Source organism: Hetaerina americana, unplaced genomic scaffold (assembly GCF_022747635.1).
Source record: "Hetaerina americana unplaced genomic scaffold, ioHetAmer1.1.p SCAF_14, whole genome shotgun sequence".
Taxonomy (NCBI): domain Eukaryota; kingdom Metazoa; phylum Arthropoda; class Insecta; order Odonata; family Calopterygidae; genus Hetaerina; species Hetaerina americana.
The window spans coordinates 13,295,160-13,319,219 of NW_027286514.1; the positions used below are offsets into that span (position 1 = coordinate 13,295,160).

The following is a 24,060-nucleotide window of genomic DNA, read 5'->3' on the forward strand; positions in this document are numbered from 1 at the left end:
ACTCTCAAAAACTATTTTTGCACTCTTTACCTTTTGTAATAAGATAGATCACTTGCTGATTAATCTATTTACACCTCTTCTTCTCATCATTCAAGAGATTAGTTTCTATCAGGTAGCCTACTTAATTTTTCAACATCTGAGGAAGTCAGATCTTGTGACGAAAGATCCATGATGCAGTAATTGTATAACTGTTTCCTTTAGGAACAAAGGTGTCATTAAAAACCATCTCTGATAGACATTAAAAACCCAAGAACAAGACATTTATATGATAACTGGAACCACCTTAAGGATTAGGTAACATTGGAAAAGCAACATTGGTTTACATAATCATTTTCTATATTACTGAGTAAATGTACTCGTAGACAAATGCTTTATATTGGAAAGGAATTACAAAATACATACTTATCAAACAACATTGGAAGTTAAATTGAAGAACAACCATTTAAAATATCAAGATAATATATAATCCAAGAGTAAGAATGCATGCCCTGCGTACATATTCCTTTATTGCGAGTTTCTTACTACCCTCAATTTTGCCGTGGTTTCCTTATATATGACGGATTGCAATAGCTGAAATAAACCCAGCTTTAAAGGTTACAGAAATATAAAAAATCTCTTCTTCCTGAAACATGGTCTGACTTTTAATCAAATATACGCAGTTGAGCAAAAAAATATAATGAACATACGGACCGCAAATAAGAGAGTGACTCTAGAGCTGTACATTTGATGGTGTTTTAAAATAAGGTAGAATGGAAGGAAAACGAAGACCAAAAACATGCCTGGGTGAAAGATTCTGAAAAAATGGACATACAAAATACTGGAGACAGATTATTCTTGACTACAAAACAAGTAAATATGACTATTGAGAAGGAAGAAGTCTTGAGGAAATAAGATCTTGTGCTGCATTAATAGCTTAGAGAAATGGTGGTGAAATTATTAAATCTGGAAAAATGAGATTTTTCAAATATTTTCCATTAAATAAACCCATTGAGAATTTCAATCGACACAAATATCTAATCGAGCACCTTAACTGGTTATGCCAACATGAGCTGCAATGCACAAAAGTAATGTTTATGTACATGAGAGGAAATGGTTTCTTTGGGTTATGGGTACCCTATGGGATTAATATGGTCCGTAATCTAATTAGTTCAATATAAAAGAAACAACAAAAAATTAATATTCACAGCATGCTCAGAGAATTATACATTTAAGTTATATCGTAATAAAACTCTGATAACCACCAATACAATTATGGTAAAGGCTGATTAGAACTTCATAGGAAACTGAGGAACTCTCCAACATTCAAATCATAGGTAGGCCACACTTACCCCTAGAGAGAACCAATCATTAAATAGAATCGTTAAGGCACAATTACAGCTAAAATATGCTGGAATGCACCGACCAACATTGATTTATAACAGAAGTTTTAATGAACTAAAGCAATGAAAGGGGGGATTGAGATGGTGTGGTAGCTAATGTACTGGATTCCCACCCAGAGGGCCCTGGTTCCAATCCTGTACATGGATGGTATTTTTCAGTGGTATCCCAATCCGTACTTGAGGGGCTTTGTGGAGCACCTCAAGTAGGAGGTCAGATGGCATGCTTACTTTGAGTGAGAACACCATCTGTCGGATGGAACATTAAGCTGCGGACCCCTTGGCACCTTAGACACCATCACAAACTGATTCACATACTTGTTTTTCAGTGGCATTTTCAAGCATTACAATATCAAACCCAAGAGCCAAAAATTAAATTAACCAGAATATTATAATTTTATTAATTGGTCAAGCACAAAAATTATCGCATGATGAATATTGGGATGTATATGCATGGGCTAACATGTATTCAAGAGAATGTATCCACTAATATTTCTGCACGTACATATGGCTGATGTCCTAACCCACACCATCACACATTCTTGCAGTGGCTAGTGGAGTATTGTGCAGAAGAAGGTTAGAGTTACATTGCAACATGAATTCATTCTTAAAATAACTCTAGCATTTCAACCTTCTTATCCTCAGAGGGATCCTAGTCAATTAACAATATATAGTGCAATTAAAGTCAAATATCAAAGCTATGACAGTGATAAAATAGACTACCTATATTCGACTGCGATTAGCTTAATATGAAGTTTTTTTTATTGACAAAATATTTTCATTTGATTTTATTGGCTATAGTGTGTGGTAAGATGTTCATTAGTTATAAGAAACTTATAATTTTACCAAGATATTGCCATTTGCTACAACCATAATTCATGGAAAAATCATAGATGAAGGCAAATTTATTTTACTGTCATAAGCAGAAACAATAATATTGATTTGGGTAGCTATAAGATTCACATTGATATCAATTTGGAGTACACTAAATAAAAATATGAAATAACCAGTATAGTGCTGATTCAATGGATGGCTCCCTTTTTTGAGTGATCATGAAAGAAAATCTCACCACAACTCAAGAAGTAGAGCAATCCACTCGGCCCAATTCAATGGAATTGAGGTAACAGAAGGAAAAGCAATGTAAAAAAGAGTTATATTAGTTGCCCTGAAAACAGTCATTACTCTGATTTTTTGACTTTGATCTGACTCAATCCTATAAAATTTTTATTCCTCACATATATGCATATATATTAAATCTGTCCCTTTCTACCTTTTCCACAAATCTTGATTTCATCCTATTTATGTGTTTCAATTTCTTTTTCCTACATCTACATATATTGGTATGAATAATATGTTAGATCCATTTGGCAGGTTTCACACACACAGTAAAGCCTTGCTAATACAGACAGAGTTGGGTGATGTAGTGCAGGTGGTTTCTCATGAGGTCACAGGTTTCTCATGAGGCATGAGGTTTCTTATGAGGGCTGTACTTTACCAAAAATGTTTTTTTAGAAAGCTCCTCTGAACATGGATGACAACCATATTTTAATAATGCATAATTTTTCCAGTATTACTGTTAATTATCAGTGCTACATGAATCAAATACTTCACTCTTTTATCAAATTTTCACATGCTGCATAACTAAGACTTCTGTTTGCAATAGATGGCCAGCTCACTCCACATGCTCTATCAGAAGCACATAACTAATTATTTTGAGTTCTTCTGGTAATAAAAACTATGCCACATCGATTGCATTAAAGAAGTGTCATGCTAAAAGAAAACATATAACTTTGAATATTTTAGACCAGGGGAGGGCCCTAGTGAAATTGGAAGCTAAAGTCCCTGTCATTAGTTGGACTATCTGTACTGAAAACAAAGAAAGATAACACCAAGGTATTTACTATCAAATTTGATGCTAATGCCCAGAATATCAACTGAAAGACTCGGAAAGAGGTTGCTGAAAGATGAAAACCTAGAAGAAGCAGTCCTTTCATGGTACGTGCAGCAGCAATCAAGCAACGTGGGAACTTGTGGCACTTAAATTCCAATTCAACACAAAAACTTGACAAACACTGACATGTAGATCACTTCATTGCAAGTAGCAGTTAGATATGGTAGCCAAGAGATATTTTTTTATATAAGCAGGCAAAACCAAGGTATTTGCTCTCATATCTAATGCTAATGCCCAGAATATCAACTGAAAGCCTTGGAGACACAATGAGGTCACCAGAGGATTAAACCTAACAAAACGTGTATCTGGTGAAGCCATGAGTGCTGACACTGCTGATGAGTAGCAATGGAGTTGAACCATTTTGAATTAAATTGCATGCACTGATGGCTGAATATGATTCCAAACTATGCATAATGCAAATAAAATATGGTCATACTGAAGGGCTTTGCCAGAACACACACAAGCTCCACGAAATTAACCAAAGGTTCCTGGAGGAAAAATCAGCAAGGAAAGGGTCTCTATTCTGCTTTGTACAGCAGCAGATGGTAGCCACAAGCTGAAAAAAGTTGCTGTGGGAAAATTTAGACAAGCCCGAACTCTGAGGAAAGTAATGACAGAATTTCATGTACTGTACAGACATTCAGCAAATGTGTAGTTTACCAGAGTTATCACAATGGACTGGTTACACATTCATGTTGCTCCCAAAATGATGAAATACCAAATTGATGCTTTGGGAATACCAAAGGATAAATTAAAAATGCTTTTGATTTTGGGCAATGCTCCTTCTTCATCCTGATATTAAAAATTTGAACCAGATCTAAGTTAAAGTGCCTTGCTTTTCCTCAGAATACAATTTCGTAATTTCAATCTTCATGGATCAATGGGTAATTATTCCTTGCAAGAGATTCCAGACAGGTGAAAGTTTTTGAATGAAGTTTTAGAAGTGCTAGAGTCGAGTGACGATGAAAATAGAGGGAACGATGAATATAAAAAATAATTTCAAGTGTATGTGCTTCAACTAGGTTCATTCTTGGAAGGAGGTAATTCACTATTGCAAATGTGTGGAAAAAGATTTACGAAGAGGAGGTTGATTTTTACGCTACAGGATTTGAATCAAAAGATTATCATAAAATTTCGTAGTCTGTTGGAGAAATATCATTGACTACAAAAAACTTTAAAGATTGGGTTTGTTGATGAAGATAGCTCAAGTTTATTCACATGAACAGAAGAAAGAATGGCTAATGCTGTTTTGGCCATGGGAAAATGCATCTTCTGAATCTGATGAGGAACCTGTATAAAAATAAGTTAACATTGAAGGTGGAAGTAAGCCAGGATACTGTTATTAATTTTATAGATGAAACATTGGACACACATATAAAGCAATATTATGGACATTTGAGAATTCTAAGGGAGATTGTACTTCATAAGCAACTCTCAAGAAGCAAGCAAGTAAAATAAGTGGTTTCTTAAAAACATTTCCCTCTTCTTCCTGTACATCTCCACAGCCTAGTAAATCATACAGTCCTGTAGGCCAATTATGGAATGTATAGAAAGTTGTGGTGTGTAGAAAGAGTGGTCAAAAATAATTATTTATTCCAAATATGGTCATTAATTTCTCTTTGCATCAATCAATTTATATCATCTAATTTGTCTCAGTAATTTTTGACACATTTTGGGTCAGATAAATTCATTTATGGAAAGTGGCGTCAGCCAGCACCTAGCTTTAAAATTTCGATTAAATAATAATCTACAGCTAAAAATTTAAAGGAATAATTTTAACATATTTCAGTAGCAAAATATATATTATTTTGACCCATATCATCAAATTGTTAATAACTAATTTCCACCATAATATCATGAGAATTAAAACAACTGCTCTAACAGCATTATTCATTTATCAACAGCTTGGTATACTTTAGTCAAGCACAGAATCTTGGCAGCCTTAACAAAATCAAGCAGAATCCAATTTCCATTAACCATCTCGTATTGTCACATAGAAAACTGCTGGCTGTAATATAATGAAATATATCACCAAGATGAGAGAGCTACATATGCAAGCATGTTTATTCTGCAGATGGTATAATTTGAACATGCATAAAAATGGAGTTAACTGAGCATTGCATCAACATTAATAAAATTTAAAAACAGAAATTTGCTCAATTTTCTGCATTTACTAAAAATAAAAACCTAATCAATTCACATCAAGAATGTAAAAAAATCAAATAAATGGGACAATATCATTGATAATGTAGCTAGTAACACCTTATCATCATTGATGAAAATTCATGAAAAGGCACTGTGCTAATTTCTGAAGATATTCCGCGATGTACATATTTTACTGAATTAGATTTTTTAACTTAGCATAAGCGCCGACCCCGGTGATGGCAGAGTAACATCCTATTCTGCCATTCCAAGGGTTGCGGGTTTGATTCCCACTTGGGTGAGTTTTCCAACACCTTAGGTTCGGGTGTTTGTTAATGTGACCATTGTTATCATTGATAATAATCCGATGTTAAGGCCAAAATGTGTTGTTTTCGGACTAATGCTAAAAAAATAAATAAAGACTTTTTACCCTTAGGGTTTCCTGTTCATCATACAAAGTCATTTAAGTTGTCGGTAATTAGATGCACACAGGAAGATTAGCAAAAAACACTTCACATGTCAAATCCCTTATTAATTAAAGTCTTCTTTTTCTTCAGTCTACTCATCCCTGAATTAAACTAACTTTCTTGCCATTCTTTAAGAGAATTTATGGTAGTGCGCAAGGCTTAATGAAGCACAAATCAACGAAGTTTACACAGGAATTGGATAGGGGAAGAAAAGGCAAGTTTTCCATTCCAAAGGACCGATAAGGAAAGTGTATTTTGTGCACGTGTTTTACGTAACATTCAGGTCTTTTGGGTACGCAGATGTCTTTCTCCTTTGTCCATTCACTGAGGATACTAATTGTTCAATCTTTTCATGGTGTAATAATACAACTAAACAAACCCCATTCAATCATTACCCTAAACCTTGGATCCAAAACAATAACTCATTACTTTGATTAAGGTTAATGAGAAATGATTTGTAACATAGCTACGTGGTATCAGCTGATATACATTTTTACAATAAATATTGGCAATGCAGGATGTAGTCACACCTGCAAACTTTTAAAGTACTAACCAAATATTAAGAAATGTATTTTTTAAATTAATTTTTAGATTTAGAGCAAATTTGGGACTAGACCTTTAAAACTTAGAAACTTGTTTATATGAAAATGCTGTCATCAATAATATAAACAGCATTAAAGGCCTTCCATAATTAATAGTGAGTGGGATTTGCTATTCTTCACAGAAAATTTTCAAAAAGAAACCAAATAATTACCTTAAAAAATAAAATTCACCTGGAATAGTATTTCTAAGTATCCCCTACTACTAATGGCTACAGTTATTGTCATAGAGTTCCTATTTTTTCCAAAACAAGATTTGCAAATTTAAAAAACAGCAAAATTTGCCAAAATTACTCTTTTAGAGTTAATAATTATATTAAATTATGTTTCTCAATTTCATATAAATGTCGCTGCAGTAAGAGTAGGAATACTTTTAACAACTATATAATACATTTGGTCAAAAAATCCAACATGTACAAAAAATCTCCTCTAGCATAATTTTAACGTTTTAATAGAGTATTGTATGAAAGTACTGTTTCTGATTTAAGCAGAATATTTGTAAAGTTATCGTACAAAAAAATACTAATTTTAAATTAGACGACCTAGTGATACATTTTTTTACAGTTATACTGATATTAGAACAGTTCAAGTTCTAGGTCAAATGACTTTCTCAACAAAATTTCAACCCCTTTGTTTAAAAAGTGGTTAAATTGTTAAATACCCCACTGTATCGGAGAAGTTTAGTATGCATAGTAGGATAAAATATACCTGAACCTGAAATATAAGTGATCATTTATGGAGAATTATTTTGAAGTTGCGAGAAGAAATAATTAAGCCTCTGCATCCTTAATTTATGCAACCAGCAGATGATCTGAATGTGCAATTCGTGCATACATTCAAGGATATTTGAATTAGCAAAGAGAGCACCTGTATTGCAGTTAGAATTGCCGCAAGTGCCACAGTATAAGGAATAAATGAAAAAATATGTACTTCACTTCTAGATTATGTAAGGAGAAAGAAAAGAGGTGGTGGTGAGTGGCATTGTTTGCGTTAATGCCAGAATGGAGGCTTCATTTCTACAAGTGCTCATCGAGATATGTTAATATCAACACGATTGAGAACTCAAAAAATTGGCAGAAAGGAAATAAGGATTTGATTGGCTTACTTGGAACTGACCAGCAACTAACATATACAAACTCAAATCCTAGTTATGAGTTTTCCTGAGAAATTACAGTTTGCTTTTAAAACCTTTATGAAGACGATAAGAAGATAATTAATTCAAATAAAATTTCCATGAACACTTGAGGCAGTAGTCTCCATATTTGTATCTTTCCACCACTACTTAACTGATGAAATAATCATGCATAATGGTAAGTCAACTTTCTCCTCATGTGTATTTCTGATAGATTTTCAATTAAGGAGAGATGCACTCGCCTTTGATATCTGAATAACTATGATTATCTAAACATATTTAAAACATTATGATTAGTAGATGAGTTTGAAAACATTCTCAGAAGCCGGCTGAATGGGAGTAGTGGAAGATACCGTTCTTATCCTAACTAATATGCCACCAGCATGGCACACCTGAGATTAATTAAAACTGTTACATACCTTGAAGGATATTTAATGACTCATCCAAAGTTAGAGGCAATTATTGCAGATCAGACTCAGCTTGTTAGCATAATCACACTTGATTTATGATAATTAATTTTCCTTGCCTCAGTGACAGGTTAAAAGGAAATAGCGATAAATAAGCTTAGTTGGTACAAAACTAGATAAAATAGCAGTATTGTAATCACTGAAAAGGTTATCATCAATAGTAAAGACAACATAAAAGGCCTAGTATATTTAATAGTGAGTGGAATTTGCTATTCTTCCAAGAAAATCTTAAAAAAGAGACTAGAAAGATGCAATGGAGGGAAGAATTATGCAATTGTTGTAGGATTACACAGTAAATACTGGTTCATTTTCCCATTAGTCAAATGACTTAATTCCAAGAAAATTACAACAAAATTTGCATTAAAAGCTTGCCTATAAACTTGACTATGTTATAATTAAACAAACGCATCTGGATCTGTGATACAAGATACTAGGCAATAAGAAAATTTATGTGTAAGTTCAGGATGGATTCAATGTTGATAGAATTTTAAATTTCCCAACTCTATATGACCCATCCAGCTATTACCGGGGTTCAGTTAGCTTGAGCAAATTTCCAAAGAAACTGGGAGATGCCGCAACAGTAACTTTTAACGGAGTCATCCGCTAATGTGCATTTCAATGCAACAATTTCAGAGGGTAAAAATCATTCACCTTGACTGAATGATTTTTACACTCTGAAATTGTTGCATTGATTAGCTTGAGCAAGTTCATATTTTGCTAAAAAGAAAATAAATAAGAAATGCTTGGGCTCTTCCAAGTCCGACAAATTCATTTAAATAATTAATTACTCCTTCTGGAAAGACTTGGAACTTATAAACTGTGGGACTAGGAAAACCATTCTTTGACAATCCACGAAGGGATTGTTGGCCTTTTACCAAGCCTCTCCTCAAATGCAGACTTGGTTCTTAACAGTACCAAAGACAACGAAACTAAAAAACTATGACAAAAGCTGCCATTACAACAAATGGCACTCAGGATTAGCTCACACAAAATGGCTGCAGATTACACAAGCAAGACAGCACGAAAGGAGAACGATATTTATAGTGAATTAATTTAACTATTAAATTGACACCCTAAATGAAGATATCTTAAACCTTGCATGATTAAGTGAATCTTGAATCATCTCGTGAATTACAAGTATGTGTTCTCAAACAATGCTGTTATCTTACAGCAACCTTCTTGGACCATACAGCAGTTACATTTTTATCAAAAAGAATTAGCACAATTGTTGGGACTATGGCTGATATTGCATGACTGATAGTAGCTTTACCATTCTAAACCAGCTAAAAATAAATGAGACCACTGACTCATAGTGCATACTTGACCAAGGTTGCCTGTATTTTGCATTTAGTTGATTCAAGAAGCAAAATTATTATACAAATGGGATGAATTTTCAAAATCAACTAAATGAATGCTACAATAAATGAAAATTTTTACAGGGTTCCTTCACTAAAGTAAGCCTTTTATGATTACATATCCAGACCTTATCCTGTCTTCTAACACCAACAATGATTTTGCTCCTTTTCTGGAACCAAAATAATCTTTTGTTCACAATTTTGATTGCACTGTCCTTTCTTTTACAATCATCAAGAAATTGATTACCTACCCTTCTGTATTATATAACTGATGGTGAAATGAAGTTTCCTCCATTACAATCATCAGATGGTGACAATCCTCTTAATGGCATATTTCTCCAATATAGCTGACTTAACTCCTAATTTAATAATGATATTTTATCATCATTTGCCATATTTCTGTTTCTCCACTGGGTAGGAGGTAATATGGACTTAATATTCAAAGTCGTAAAATTTCAAGCAAAATCTTTAAAATAATCAGATTCAAACTGTATTTTAACTAGGCATATGGGAAATTCATGGCCAAGTAAGAACCCATAATTCCCACAGCAAAACTTGGACTTCAGACCTTTTAGAGAGTCAGTGCAAATGATTGCTTCTAATTCATACACAAATTCCCACAATTCCCATATTACATACTGCTAATACTTCACAGTTTATGCTTGACAAATATGAGATATTCACTGTATTAAAATTAATTTATCATAGAAAGATAACTCCAATTACAGTTGAATCTCTTACCAGTTCCTCTTAAAAAATTCTAAACTTAATTCTCTGTTACCATGGGAAGATCAGTCATAAAACTATCAATCAGGTCCCAAACCATTGGATTTATTTTTCTGCTTTCTAGCAATAAAATGTTTCCTTTAGGCTATGGGACTACACAAATGATTGCACTAAAATATGCCAAAACTGTACACTACATGCATTATATAAATGAATATTAAATAAGTGAGAGGTTAAATAAGTGTGCATTTAAACTAATATACTGCTCCAAGATATCTTGTTGAACAAGTTGAATACAATGAAATGCCAGTAAAATAAGATTCTGAAAACCTCAAGGATCTACCAGAGGAGTATATCATTATGAGCTTACTTCAAATAACTGAGCGATTCAAAACATTTTAATTTTTCTCCCTGACTTTTCAAAACTATTTAATTTCCTTTGCTTTTCTTGGTTCACCATATTTTCTGAAACTCTCAAGTAGGGCAATGAATATGTCTTGGAATGTAGAAAGGAAATTATTTCATTTAACGGGTTATTTTATGATACTAGTACTTGTTCTACCAGCATTTCATCACATTGTATATATAATATAAAAGAGATTGAAAATAAGGTATGTGTGAATGAAAATTAGGTATTTTCTATACATATGTCCTCAAGGTGACAATGGTATATGTCACTGAAAAGTTCATGAGGTTGGATAGTCAGAACTATTGTCACATATCTACTGTGATACCTAAAGCATCAATATAATTTTAGTTGACAACCAATTTATGCGGCTGAATTGGTCCTCATCTTCATCAAAGGAAAAATGAAAAAAATAGTACCAAGATTCTCAAGCCATATGATGTATGACACCTGTTTTGTATGCTCATACGGAAAATATTTTGGAAAGTCCTCAGGAATTCTTCCTTAAAACAATGGCAAGGTAATAGTTATATTTTGATTTGGAAAATATTCATGACTGAGGGTGTGGTCAGTTTTTGAGAGAACAAGAATAAAAAAAAAACAAGGTACACATATTCAAAATGGAACTTTTTAGTAAGCATGATAATTAAGTTAAATTGCCAAGTTTAAATAATCCATGGATGCAAAAACTTCGACAATGAAGTTCAATACAAAGAAAATAGTTCAAATTTTTATCAACATGGTAAGAGAGTCACAGAAATTAAAAAATTTTAATCAAATGGTTTATGGATGGATTTTAAACTACTTGCTTGACCAAATGCAACTATATATGGGTAATCTGAAAAGTTTCTGAACTACCAAATAAATGAGACATTTTTTCTTCAAATTTATTTTTATTTTTTAACATGGTCTCCTTTTAATTCAATACACTTTTTCAGGGATGCTTCATCTTTTTTAACCCTTCCAAATAGCAGTTTACCTCTTTCACCACAAAATAGGCATTTACATATGTTATAACCTCCTCGTCCAATGAAAATCTCTGCCCTCCGAGCAAGACCTCAATGTTATGGAACACGTTAAAGTTGCTGGGGCAAGATCTGGTGAATCCAGGGAGTCAGTCAACCAATTAGAAGTGCAATTTGCCAGTTTTACCCATGGCAACCACCAAAGTATTGAAAGGTGCCTTGTCCTGATAGAAAGCACTTTCTTCTTTTTCAAATGTAGCCGTTTGTTAGCAGTTTCTGCCTTCCGCTTGTCAAGTGATGATGCATAATGCTCTCCTGCTGTTTAATGCTTTCAAAGATGATAGATGAATATGATTCCGTGAATACCCCAAAAAAGTCACAATCACCTTCCCAGTCGATGGAATCATCTTCACCTCTTTCAGACCAGGTTAACCCTTTACAGTCCACTGTTTTGACTACTCATTCCTCTCAGGATTGTATTGGTGGGTCCAAGTTTCACCTACAGTTATGAGTCAATGCAAAACATCTAACCTGCTTTGCTTCAACCACTAAAACAGGGCTTTGAAAATGTTAATTGAAATGTATTTTTGGTCCAAAGTGAGCAAACATGGCACCCAACACGAGGATAGCTTGTGCATGTCCAATTCTTCAGTCAATAGATGACAAATGCATTCTTTCTACATGCCCATAGCCCCTGCTATCTGAACTTTATTTGATAGTTGTCCAGTACTATTTGGTGAACTTTTTCGATGTTAATGATGGTTGTCGCAGTTTTTGGCCGTCCCAATCATCACAAGCGAAGCTGGTATGGCCATGTTTAAATTCAGCTGCCCAAAATTTCAAGATCCCAAATGATGCTGCAGAGTACCCATACACAGCATCCAACTCATCTATTATTTGTGTAAACATATTGCTCTTAAAAAACAAATATTTAAGGACAGCTAGAAACTAAATTTTTTCCATCTTCACAAAAACTCTCGCAAATCACTAAAACGATCTTCATACAACAAGTGAGGGTCCAATATGGCTGATATTTTGGTGAGCACCTTTCAACACATGCACAAACACATTCCCCAACTTATGACGAAGAGTGCTGTTATCTACATCTTGAGGTCAGAAAGTTTTCAGATCACCCAAATACCATGTAATGGAGATTTTAGAATAAAAAAATTTAATGAATAATATGAAAGCATCTTTACAAGAAAAATAATTGAGAAATAGTGCCAAACTATTTTGTTATATGGAAGGACTGATGAATGTTTTATGCTATGAACAACATTATAGAATGCTTCTTAAAAGGACCAAAAAGGAATAGACTTCATGCAATTTGTTAATACTTACTAAATTTTTAAAGAAACAACAAATATGTACTTTAGAGTTCCCTGGAAGTCCTAGGCAGTACACTAAACTAAAAAGTCAGTCATAATTAGAATTATTTAAACATTGGAAGCCTAATATTTACATTTGTCTAAAAATATTAAGCTAGAAAATAAGATAAGGCACACAAGTTTTGCTACCTACATCAAAATTAAAAGTACAGCAATCCCCTACAATACGTCAAAGATAAACCCTGATGTGTCACATAAACAATACAGCAAGTCAAATAACCTATTTTACTACCTAAAAGATGAAAAAATTGATGTTTTATTTTATGGCAATGTCAAGATATTCTTTAATTCTAAAAATGGCATGCTGATGTGATATATGATCCATGTACAAGAATGAAACATATTATGACAGTGAACATGAAGGAGATGACAATGATACTTCAATGAGATGATTTTTTTTGTAATCATAACAATGGTTCATGAATTATGCATGCAGCAACATAATATTTTCTTTGGCTAAAGTTAGATATGGAACATATTCATCCTTTTGAATACAAAGTAATGTTTTGTGAAAATAATCCTCTGAAAAAAATATTCACAAATGTTTGAGAACTCAAGTATATCTCTGCCAAAATGATGTCATTTTCTTCCTAGTAATGACTTATTACAGTATAAGGTTAAGCCCTAAAAGTAGACAAAAGGAATTGAAATGTTCACTTCAGTTAATCAAAAACAGTTCAAAGGGCTCCAACAATTTCATCCAAACACAGGGTTGATTAATGACTTTTCAGTAAACCTTTGATATTTTGCCAACACACCTCGCATCCTCAAAGGACAGGAAAAGCAAGATATGCTTCATTTCTCTTAAGAGGTACAATTAATCTTGGTTAACACAAATTTTTGAGATCATTTGCATTGAATTCTATGGTCTCGGGCTCAACTTTGTGGAGGTTCATGTTCGTTTAAATGAATATACTTTGTAACTTCCACACAATTTTTATTCGTACTACCGGTTTCAACGCAACGGCGTCATCATCAGGTACAAACATTTTTCGGGCACAGGGTTGTATATATATGCACTTTTCGGAAAGGAATGTTGGGGGAGGGTGGGTGGGGTGAATGGCTAATGGGAAGGAGAGGGGTTAGGGGGGGGGGTTAAGCCGCGTGGCTGGCAGGTAAAGGTCCGTTGGCGGGGGGGGGGAGGGAAGGTGGCATGGGGGAGGTGAAAGAGAAAGGAAGTTTTTGGGGTGAGCTAAATGAGGAGGTTGGAGGAGGGTAAAAGAGGCATGATACAGGGGTTTTTTGGCACATGTTATTTCCTGAAGGAGATTTCCAAAATTGGTGAGTGATTTTCAAATAAAATTTCGTTGACCAAATGTCCACTCTTCATGTGTCTTCTTATCTCCAGTTCTTCCCATTTGTCCATTCTTCTTCCCTTTTCCACGACGTGTAGTATTACCGGGTTGAAGTTCTTTATAAAAAACGCCTCGAAAGAACGAGAAAACTTCTTTATAAATCGAGTGAAGCTACGGACGAAAACCTTCGCTGGTGTAAACTCCCCTACTACGGCTACATCTCCCAAAAAATAGGTAATTTCCTCCCGAGGGAAAAACTTAAGATAGCCTACTACAACATCAATAATCTTGGGTCCTTCCTAAATAATACCAAGGACAAGGTGGATAGGGTCAACAAAAGTGGTATATACAAATTGAAGTGTAATGACTGCAGTGCCACATACATCGGACAGACAGGCAGATCCTTCCTCACACGCGCGGGGGATCACAAACGCAGCCACCGCACGGGGAATTTAAAACAATCGCACTTTGCGAAACATTTGTGGGAGGAGGACCACTCCAGCGACTTCAACCCGGTAATACTACACGTCGTGGAAAAGGGAAGAAGAATGGACAAATGGGAAGAACTGGAGATAAGAAGACACATGAAGAGTGGACATTTGGTCAACGAAATTTTATTTGAAAATCACTCACCAATTTTGGAAATCTCCTTCAGGAAATAACATGTGCCAAAAAACCCCTGTATCATGCCTCTTTTACCCTCCTCCAACCTCCTCATTTAGCTCACCCCAAAAACTTCCTTTCTCTTTCACCTCCCCCATGCCACCTTCCCTCCCCCCCCCCCGCCAACGGACCTTTACCTGCCAGCCACGCGGCTTAACCCCCCCCCCTAACCCCTCTCCTTCCCATTAGCCATTCACCCCACCCACCCTCCCCCAACATTCCTTTCCGAAAAGTGCATATATATACAACCCTGTGCCCGAAAAATGTTTGTACCTGATGATGACGCCGTTGCGTTGAAACCGGTAGTACGAATAAAAATTGTGTGGAAGTTACAAAGTATATTCATTTAAACCATCATTTGCATTCATTATTTTCATTGCGTCGATATATGTACATTTTTTACGCTAGTCAAAATTGACTCAATATTGAGCTGTTAATGGATAGAATTCTACCTAAGAAAAACCTACTCCTCATGACGTCATGGCTCTAATAATTCCTCAACTGCTCTCTTAAACTGTACAAAATATTCATATACACAAGAATTTTTCAGAAGAAAGGCAAGTTGATCAGCGACGTATGGTAAGGAATACTGTACCAGGGCATGCCAATCCAAAAATTAAATATCACTCCTTGGCCTGATTCTAGAAACTATATTCCAATGCATTCAATAGAATCACAGGCTTAAAAAGAGTACACTTAATTAATCAGTGCTGCCTCCTGGATCCTGTGCATGAATGGGCAGCCAACTGCATTATTTCCTCACCTCTGGACTTCCATGATCATGCTTGCGTGGGTCTTGGCGATAGCTTCTTGCATGCCCTGGCAAAAGGAATTGATAGTGTTTTTCTCGGTCTCCATGTTCCTCCTCAGCTCCTCCAGCAACATCTTAAACAAGGCCATCCCTTCACGCACCGACCCCTGTAGCTCACAAATGGACTGGGTATGGTTCAAGGAAGGGTGGGGTGGCAGAAGGGGTTGTTGACCAACAAAATCTTGCATCAGGTGAAGGGGTTCTCTATAGTGTACCTTCTTATGCACTTTTTTTAAACATGATAGAGAGAATACTATGCATGCAATAATCAAAGTTTATGTCCCAATTTGCAAAAGATAAGGATGAAAAACATGAGAACCATGAAATGATATGAAGAATGACCAATGTGTATGCCAAAAGAAAAGTCATACCATGAAATCATCTTATCTAAATGTGATTAAGACTAGAAAGTTCAAATATACCCTTAAATAGCACAATGAGCATTATGATGAATGCACTTTTCATTCCAGGAGGAATTCTGAGAAGGAAAAAACAAATTTAAATTCTTAAATGGGGAGTTTTGAAAGCAAATTTAAAAAGTTCACAGCATTATTGAATTTAACTTATGTTCCTAGACAACGATTCTACAATGATAGTTTTCAGAGGAATCCAGGATTACTCAGACATTATACAAAACAATTGAACTTCCCTCATCATGATGGAATATTACTTCTTTAGGTTTCCACTGAATGCAATGATTCTTTCAATAAATGAAATTCTGTAAGAACTTACTGCTGAATAAGAAAATATGGCATTACAAAAACTATTTCAGAAGTGTTTTGGACTATGTAACAGCTTGATCATCTATTATCATATTGGTAATGAAAAAACAAAACAGTGTTTTACAACACCTACACGAACCACACAAATGCTGACTTAGGATGGGCTAAAACACTTAATAGTGTTAAAAGTAACCAATAATTATCTTGGAAAGAAGTATGGGTTTGATAAAATATACTTGTATTGGTCTCCAAGATCAAAATTCTCACTTCAGAACAAAACAAGGCGAATCCCTATATTTTGGTGATGTGAAAAACTACTTAAAAACTCTTGATTGATGAAAATGACACTTAATTCTAAAATAAAATAGAGCATACTCACAAATTCAGCAAATTTTCTATCTAAAAGAGAGTTTGTACTTTGAGCTACATTAAATCTTGAACCACAGCATTTACACCTACTATAAGTACTGTAAGTCTAAATATTTAAATGCATCACAGGGAGTTTATGAATTGTACATAGAGTTAATTTTTATTTACTTGTAGAAGTAGAAAACACCAAAAAACTCACAAATGTTAAGGTTGTATGGGTTCATAAGAACTGGAAGATTTTTGGAATTAGACGGGAGATTTTTGTAGTGGAACAGTTAAAACTATTTTCACTGGATTGCTTTTATCCAACATATAATTTTACATTTTTAGTATTTATAACAGGATAATGAATCAATCCAAAAATATAATGAAGTGTCTTCTCGTGGTTCTATATGTTTACCAAATGTAATTCCTGTTTCCTTACACCAGTGTCACTGCTAAAGGATGATGTAAAACTCTTGGCTTGTAAATTGACCCTGAATTAACATGAAATTATCATTTTCACTGGCAAGAAAAAATTGCCAGATCCTTGCATTCACTCAGGAAAGTCAAACCGTACCATATGTAACAAATGACTATCTTAACAATGCTTACTAATAAGTCTTCAATCCACATCTGATGTGGCATTACACAATGGGGACATGCCTATGATATAAAATTGATATCTTTTCAGCAGAAATAAGTGGTCTGAGTGGGTAAAAATTTGGGATTTCAAAAGCAATGCAGACCTTTTTTTGTTAGTTTTAATATAAGGCTGTTTTGCATTTATTCATTTCATACTCTTACATACACCAAAAAAATAGATACATATTCAAAAAAAGGTTACATACTACCTTGATCAAAAAGTTCCCGGAATAACCACCGTGTGGCGCTCCCATCGTTCTGATTTGAGTTCTGTTTTTTTTGTTAAATTGGTACATCTGTTGTTGATATTCCCTTTAAATCTTAGTGTCATAACTTGACATTTGCAAAAGTTACGTAGCCAAGAGTACATCTATCTCTGTGTGTGTTGGCGATTTTTTACAATTTCAGAAATGGATTTAAATTTGCAACAACGAACTTGTATTAAATTTTGCGTAAAAAACGGATTTAGTGGCTCACGGAAGTTGGAAATGTTGGAAAAGTGTTTCGGCAACGATTCTCTAAAAAAAACGGTCGTTTACCAGTGGCACGAGCGGTTCAGAAGTGGTCGTGAGTCAATCGAAGATGATGAACGCAGTGGCAGACCATCGACATCGAAAGTCGGTGAAAAAATTGATAAAGTAAAAGAAATGTTGGTCAATAACCGCAAATTAACCATCAGAGAAATAGCGGAGGACTTGAACATTGCCTATGGATCCGCCCAAGACATTGTGGTTAATGATTTGGGTTTCCGTCGTGTAGCAGCAAAGTTGGACCTCAATTTCATGCAAAAAAGAGACCGTGTTGACGTCGCAAAAGACATGATTTGCGAGGCTGAATCCGATCCCACATTCATCAAAAGGATCATTACTGGAGACGAGACGTGGGTTTATGAGTACGACACGCAATCCAGACATCAGGCAAGTGAATGGCATTCACCAAATGAGCCGAGACCAAAAAAACCACGTCGTTTTCAGTCAAAAAAGAAGGCAATGCTGACGGTTTTCATGGATTACAACGGTGTAGTGCATCATGAATTTTTGCCAGAAGGCCAGACAGTAAACAAAGAGTATTATTTGGGCGTTATGAGACGTTTGCGTGAAGCAATTCGCCGAAAGAGACCAGAAATGTGGGCAGAAAACTCGTGGATTTTGCACCATGATAACGCACCGTCGCACAGTGCTATCATTATTCGTAATTTTTTGACGAAAAATGCAACAAATACCATCCAACAGCCACCGAATTCACCTGATTTGGCTCCCTGTGACTTCTTTCTGTTCAATCGAGTTAAAAAACCATTACGGGGAACGCGTTTTAGCAGCCGAGAGGAAGTAATGGAAAAATCGCAGGAAGCACTGATGGAGATACCGAAAACCGAATATAAAAAATGTTTCGAGGATTGGATCAAGCGCTGGCATAAGTGTGTTGCAGTCGATGGGGATTACTTTGAAGGGGACAATATAGATTTAGATGAATGAACTTGTATTTTTAATTTTCTGAATAAATTCCGGGAAATTTTTGATCAAGGTAGTACACTGTCACAATACTATATCCAGTTATTGGTTTGATATTTATTTCTAAAAGAGTTGATGTGAAATAAAAATAAGACAAAAGCTTCAATTGGGAGTAAAAGATGTCCGGACAAAATGAAACCCAGCAATCGATTCTCTATGCCCATGTTTTCACCACTGTGTGGTATCATCTGATGAATATTCATTGGAATACACAATATATGCATATGCTTTCAAGAAGAGGGGGCAGGTTGAGGAGTAGGAGGGTTGCAAGGAGTGATGCCGTAGGGTAACGTGTGGTAATGAGGGTGCGGGGAGATTGATTATTGATTGGACCTTGTGTGGGGTTGAGGGCACTGCATGTTTGAGCAGGGTAATGGGAAGTGTGCAAGGAGAGAGCAGGGAGGGTACAATAGATCACTAACCCAAGCAGTCTCCTTATATATCATTACATACAGGGTTAAACAATGGTCATAGAGGATAAATATTGCAGTATTTAATTTTGTCTGTACCATGGAAAAGTTCCCCCAAGTAATGGTTAAGACAGCTTCATAGTTCATAAGAGAAAAAAGTGATTAGTAAAATGAGTAATAAGAGTCATAAACAAATTAGTGAATGTTAAAAGGATGATTTTTACTTAAAAACTGATAAAATAATTATTTACAAAACAACACGGTTGACGCATCTGACATAAAACATTAAAACTGATTCTGAATCATGGTCATACGACTGAACTTGGCTGATGGCTGTCATCAAATACCACTAATCCAACATGCTTGTAATGAACCACCGAAGTTGCACTGAGATTTTAAACTGACTTCTAATAAAATGTACCCTCTCAATAAAATTTTTTGGTAAGTACCCTCCATTGTATCATTATTTTTCCAGAAATTTTTATTAACCCAAAAAAAATTTCACAAATTGACTTTTAATCCCTTTTTAAGACCTTTGAGAATTTGAAAAGACAAACAGAAAAAGCCAAAATAAGAGCAAAGTTTAGTGAGAAGGCATCCGAAAAATTCTTCAGGTGAGCTAGTGCATGAGTTTCTTATGTGACCTGATTCAATAACTTGGCAGTTGCAATTCAGATTTTCTCAAATCATTGATTAAGATAGGCTAACATTTGATGAATTGTTGAACTTTAAAAATAAATAATTTTACCTTCCTTACACTCGAGTTGGACAATGAAATGCTGCCAGTAATGGACAACTCCCTTTCACAGGATTATATGGCAAATTATATGCAGAAAATGTTTCACTAACCAGGACTGCTCGATCCAACTTCTTACAACTTTGAGCATAAGCAGTGTCAATGTCAACACAATGTAATCTTGCATCAGCAGGTGTATCACGGAAACAGTTTATGCAGAGCATTGTCTTCTGGGTGTTCGAAAACATTATGTATTGCTCACCATGCTGGCTACACTGGAAATTTTCATCGGTAACAATTATGATTAGTAATATGCAATGCTGGTTATTACTTAAAAGGTTTAAATGGTAAGTTAGAACAATTCCATGCAGAATGTGAAATTCAATATACAGACTTTAGCAGTGATAAAAAAAATTACTCACTCTTTTATGAGCTTCCTTCATGCATTTTGACATATGCATAACCTCATGAGCGGAGAACATTTTGGCACGATGGGTGTTTTCTCGGCAGTGTGCACATAATGCTTGGCCTATAAATACAAAAGAATGAAAAAATCATCCATACAAAGCAAATTAACGTAACCCTGAAAAACTGAAAGAATTGTCTTATATTTATCACTCATCTGCTTACACTGAGGGACATTTTTTCTTGACAACTGAAGCACCTGCTATCGTTCATTTACAAGAAGAAACTAATGTTATAAATTAGATGATAGATGACTAAAATGTGCAAAAACAATAATTGACAGCTTATTCAACAGGTTTTCATTGATTAGATGACCAGAACTCAAAGTGTAATACTTGGAATATTTTATTAAATAATAACTGCCATTAACCTATTCGGACTATCTTGCATTTATCTATTCAGTTTTAAATTATAATTTACATGTAAGGTGCAATTATATGAGGTCCAATATCCAGGCCTCAATCTACAATGTATGATGCAATTTGACTGCAAGACCATTTCTATCCTTATTAATGCTAGGGAAACTACTAAAAACACACAAAAATAACTCATTGATTGTGAGTGAAAGCAATACTTTAGCAGTAAAATATAAAAAAAATCAATATGTGCCTACATTTTTACTAAAGATTTAAATCTATTTCCAACATATATTATGCAAATCCCAGGCAAATGAAATTTATTCAACATATTTACTTGTAAGTAAACACAAGCATATCACTCACTCTCGCTCATGCTTCACATTGTAGACTTTTACTAGAGAATAATAATTGAAGAAGTTTCCAGTTTTTATTTCCACATAAACTCTCATGTTCCTTCACTGAATTACTCAAAAACTACCTAATATTAAGTGACTTCCAAACATAAATTACCTTTACCAATTTTATTTATTGCATGCATTATTATTTTGCCATGAATTATGATTTTTAAATGTGAATGCATGTGAGCCAAATCTTGAGACCTGATTTACCAATGTATATTATCTGAGATACAGAGTTAGCTAGTCATGTATTTATCTTAATAACATATATATTATTTTTTTTTAATGCTGCAGCAAGCCAGTTTGGCTCCGGCAAGTAAATATTGGAATTCAGCAATTGATTCAATCTCCATTTACACAGAGCTTTGATAAATTTCTATCCATACTACTAAGTCCCAAACTGACAAAAGTTCCTCTTCAACAATTTGACTACATTCCAACAGCCTAAAACTTTGTGTGTTTTAACAGGTCATTTGACATTAGGTATATCTCTTGGTGCGCTTGTTTATCAATGCCACATATCACTGGAAATCACATTCATTGATGACCAATACCTCAGTCATCATTAGTGTACTGGCAATGTTTTTTATTTTATTTAGTCCAAAAAGCAAACACTATCATTAGTGAAAAGCTAAAGCTTGCTACTGTACCTTTGGTGGTGAAGTGGGATGTGATTAAGCACTTGAAAAAGTGAGAAATAAAATAATTGCTAGTCACGTGCTGGTTAAGCAACCATAGATTTTGCCTCCTAGGCAACTTTACTTCTTTACCCCCTACATCAAAGTGTACAATGGACTTTGAACACAACACAAGAAAAATGAAAATACATTTTTGATCAAGCTCCATCAAAACCTGGCCAAAATTTTATTGGGAGGATCAAAAAGTAAAAAAAAATATACATTTGTTGCTGGAAGCATGGTATGGTATAAAAGAATCACTTAGGCTTGATGCTGGACCATTATATTAATAAATGAGAAACATCTTAGGAAATGCTTTTTGAACTATCAATTCCCATTTCAGACACACCTATTAAAAATGACACAAATGGATGATTGATATGCATAGCTTGAAATGACAGATTCTAAAAGCATTGAGAAAATTAAAGCATGAGTGGAGGATGATAAATAGCTAGAAGAAGCAGAAGAAAATATATCACATTAAGGTCTACAAGCTATGAAAATAGCTCTCTGATAAGTCAAATAGCTGAAAGATACTTGGGCCCACTGATATTATATTGTTAAGACACCAACCGAATTTAGCCACGAAGCCCAAAGAAAGCCCAAAGTAGCCAAATGACCGACTAGCAGAGATTTAAATGTCAAAGTTTGAAAGAAGAATATTAAGAGAGATACAGTGTAATTAATGTTTGGTTGCTTTGTCAGGATTTTTAATAAAATATATAATTTGGTCAAACTTTAATAAGATAGCAAGCCAGTGGATCTTGTTTCTGCATACATAATATTGGAGAAAAGAGGTGCCTGAAACTAAAACATTAGTCACAGTTTCAAACTTAATGTGGAGGAATGAATTCATAATTGAAAAAGAATTTGAGCACTTCCATAAAAAAGGTTTTGATACACAGAATGTGCATATACACCTGTATAACAAAAATTTCAACTCACAGAATTACCTTTAGATAAAAGATTACTCTAGTCTTGCATCTAAGGGCTTCTCAGCCAAAATGTACATTTGAAACAACAGATAAATCAGGGGAAAGCTCCAAAAATGTGAGTACTGCAGTGATATTGGCTACTTGGCCATCCTCACTTCCAATATGCCCCTTTTTAACATGCTTGTTCAGATAAAAGATCCTTGAATCTTATAATAATTTTAAAGAAAAATATTATGTCAAATAAAATTTGCACAGCTTATATTAAACAACTAGTCATGAATTCATAAGTTGATTTTGAAGATGAAGGTTACTGATACTGAGATATAATTTTTAATGCCATGAATACTATAGCAGAAAGTCCCTCATGATCCTAACTGAGCATTCTTGGGGTGGTCTATGCCATGGTTATATTTAGCAGAAAACTACAGAATTCCCTGCTTCTCTCTTGCTCGATGTTGAATTTTTTGACTGGTCATTCTTGAATTTATCCTGAAACTCCTCAGCCTGCTCAAATTTTTTTAATTGGACCCAAGTGCTGCAGGCAGAGGGTAGTTGTTTCTGTATAATTACTCCATTCAATAAGGTAGAAAAATCTTGCAAGTTATTTAAGTATGTACTAACAGTTTTATATACCGGTTATTTTTAACAATTACAGCCCATACTGGCAATACAATTCAAAGATTTTGAGTATGTACAGTTCAAGTTCCTTTTAGGTATTCGATGGTTTCTGGCTCAACTTTGTGGAAGTTCATTTTCATTCAATGAAGAACACAATGCATTTTTCCATTTTTCTTTACTTTGGTACTACTAGTTTCAATGTTTAGGGGTGATAATCGGGTACCAATTAGTCAAGTTGCAGTCCATTTATACACGATTTATCGTTTGAATATCTCTCCCCAATCCTGGAAGCATCCCTTTCCTTCACGGAAAAATCCCCCCCCCTCAACTGTGAACCCCCCTAATTGCCTTTACTGATGCTTAACACCCCTCTCCTCCTACACACCAATGCCGATCACAACCCCTCCTCTTCCCCTCTCAACCACCTCTTTACCCACAAGAATGGTACATAAATGGACCACAACTTGACTAATTTGCACCTGATGATGATGCC

At 34.8% G+C, this 24,060-nt stretch overlaps 1 protein-coding gene across 1 annotated transcript in view; it reads right to left on the bottom strand.

Moving 5' to 3' along the window:
• LOC139686405 (uncharacterized) overlaps positions 1-24,060 on the bottom strand; it is a 64,288-nt gene that overhangs the window by 28,039 nt on the left and 12,189 nt on the right. Inside the window, exons 5-7 of the mRNA XM_071583598.1 lie at positions 20,538-20,644; positions 20,229-20,390; positions 15,696-15,868 (exon numbers count right to left, since the gene is read on the bottom strand). Of these exons, the coding sequence (XP_071439699.1) occupies positions 15,696-15,868; positions 20,229-20,390; positions 20,538-20,644 (442 nt within the window). The remainder of the gene's footprint in view (positions 1-15,695; positions 15,869-20,228; positions 20,391-20,537; positions 20,645-24,060) is intronic.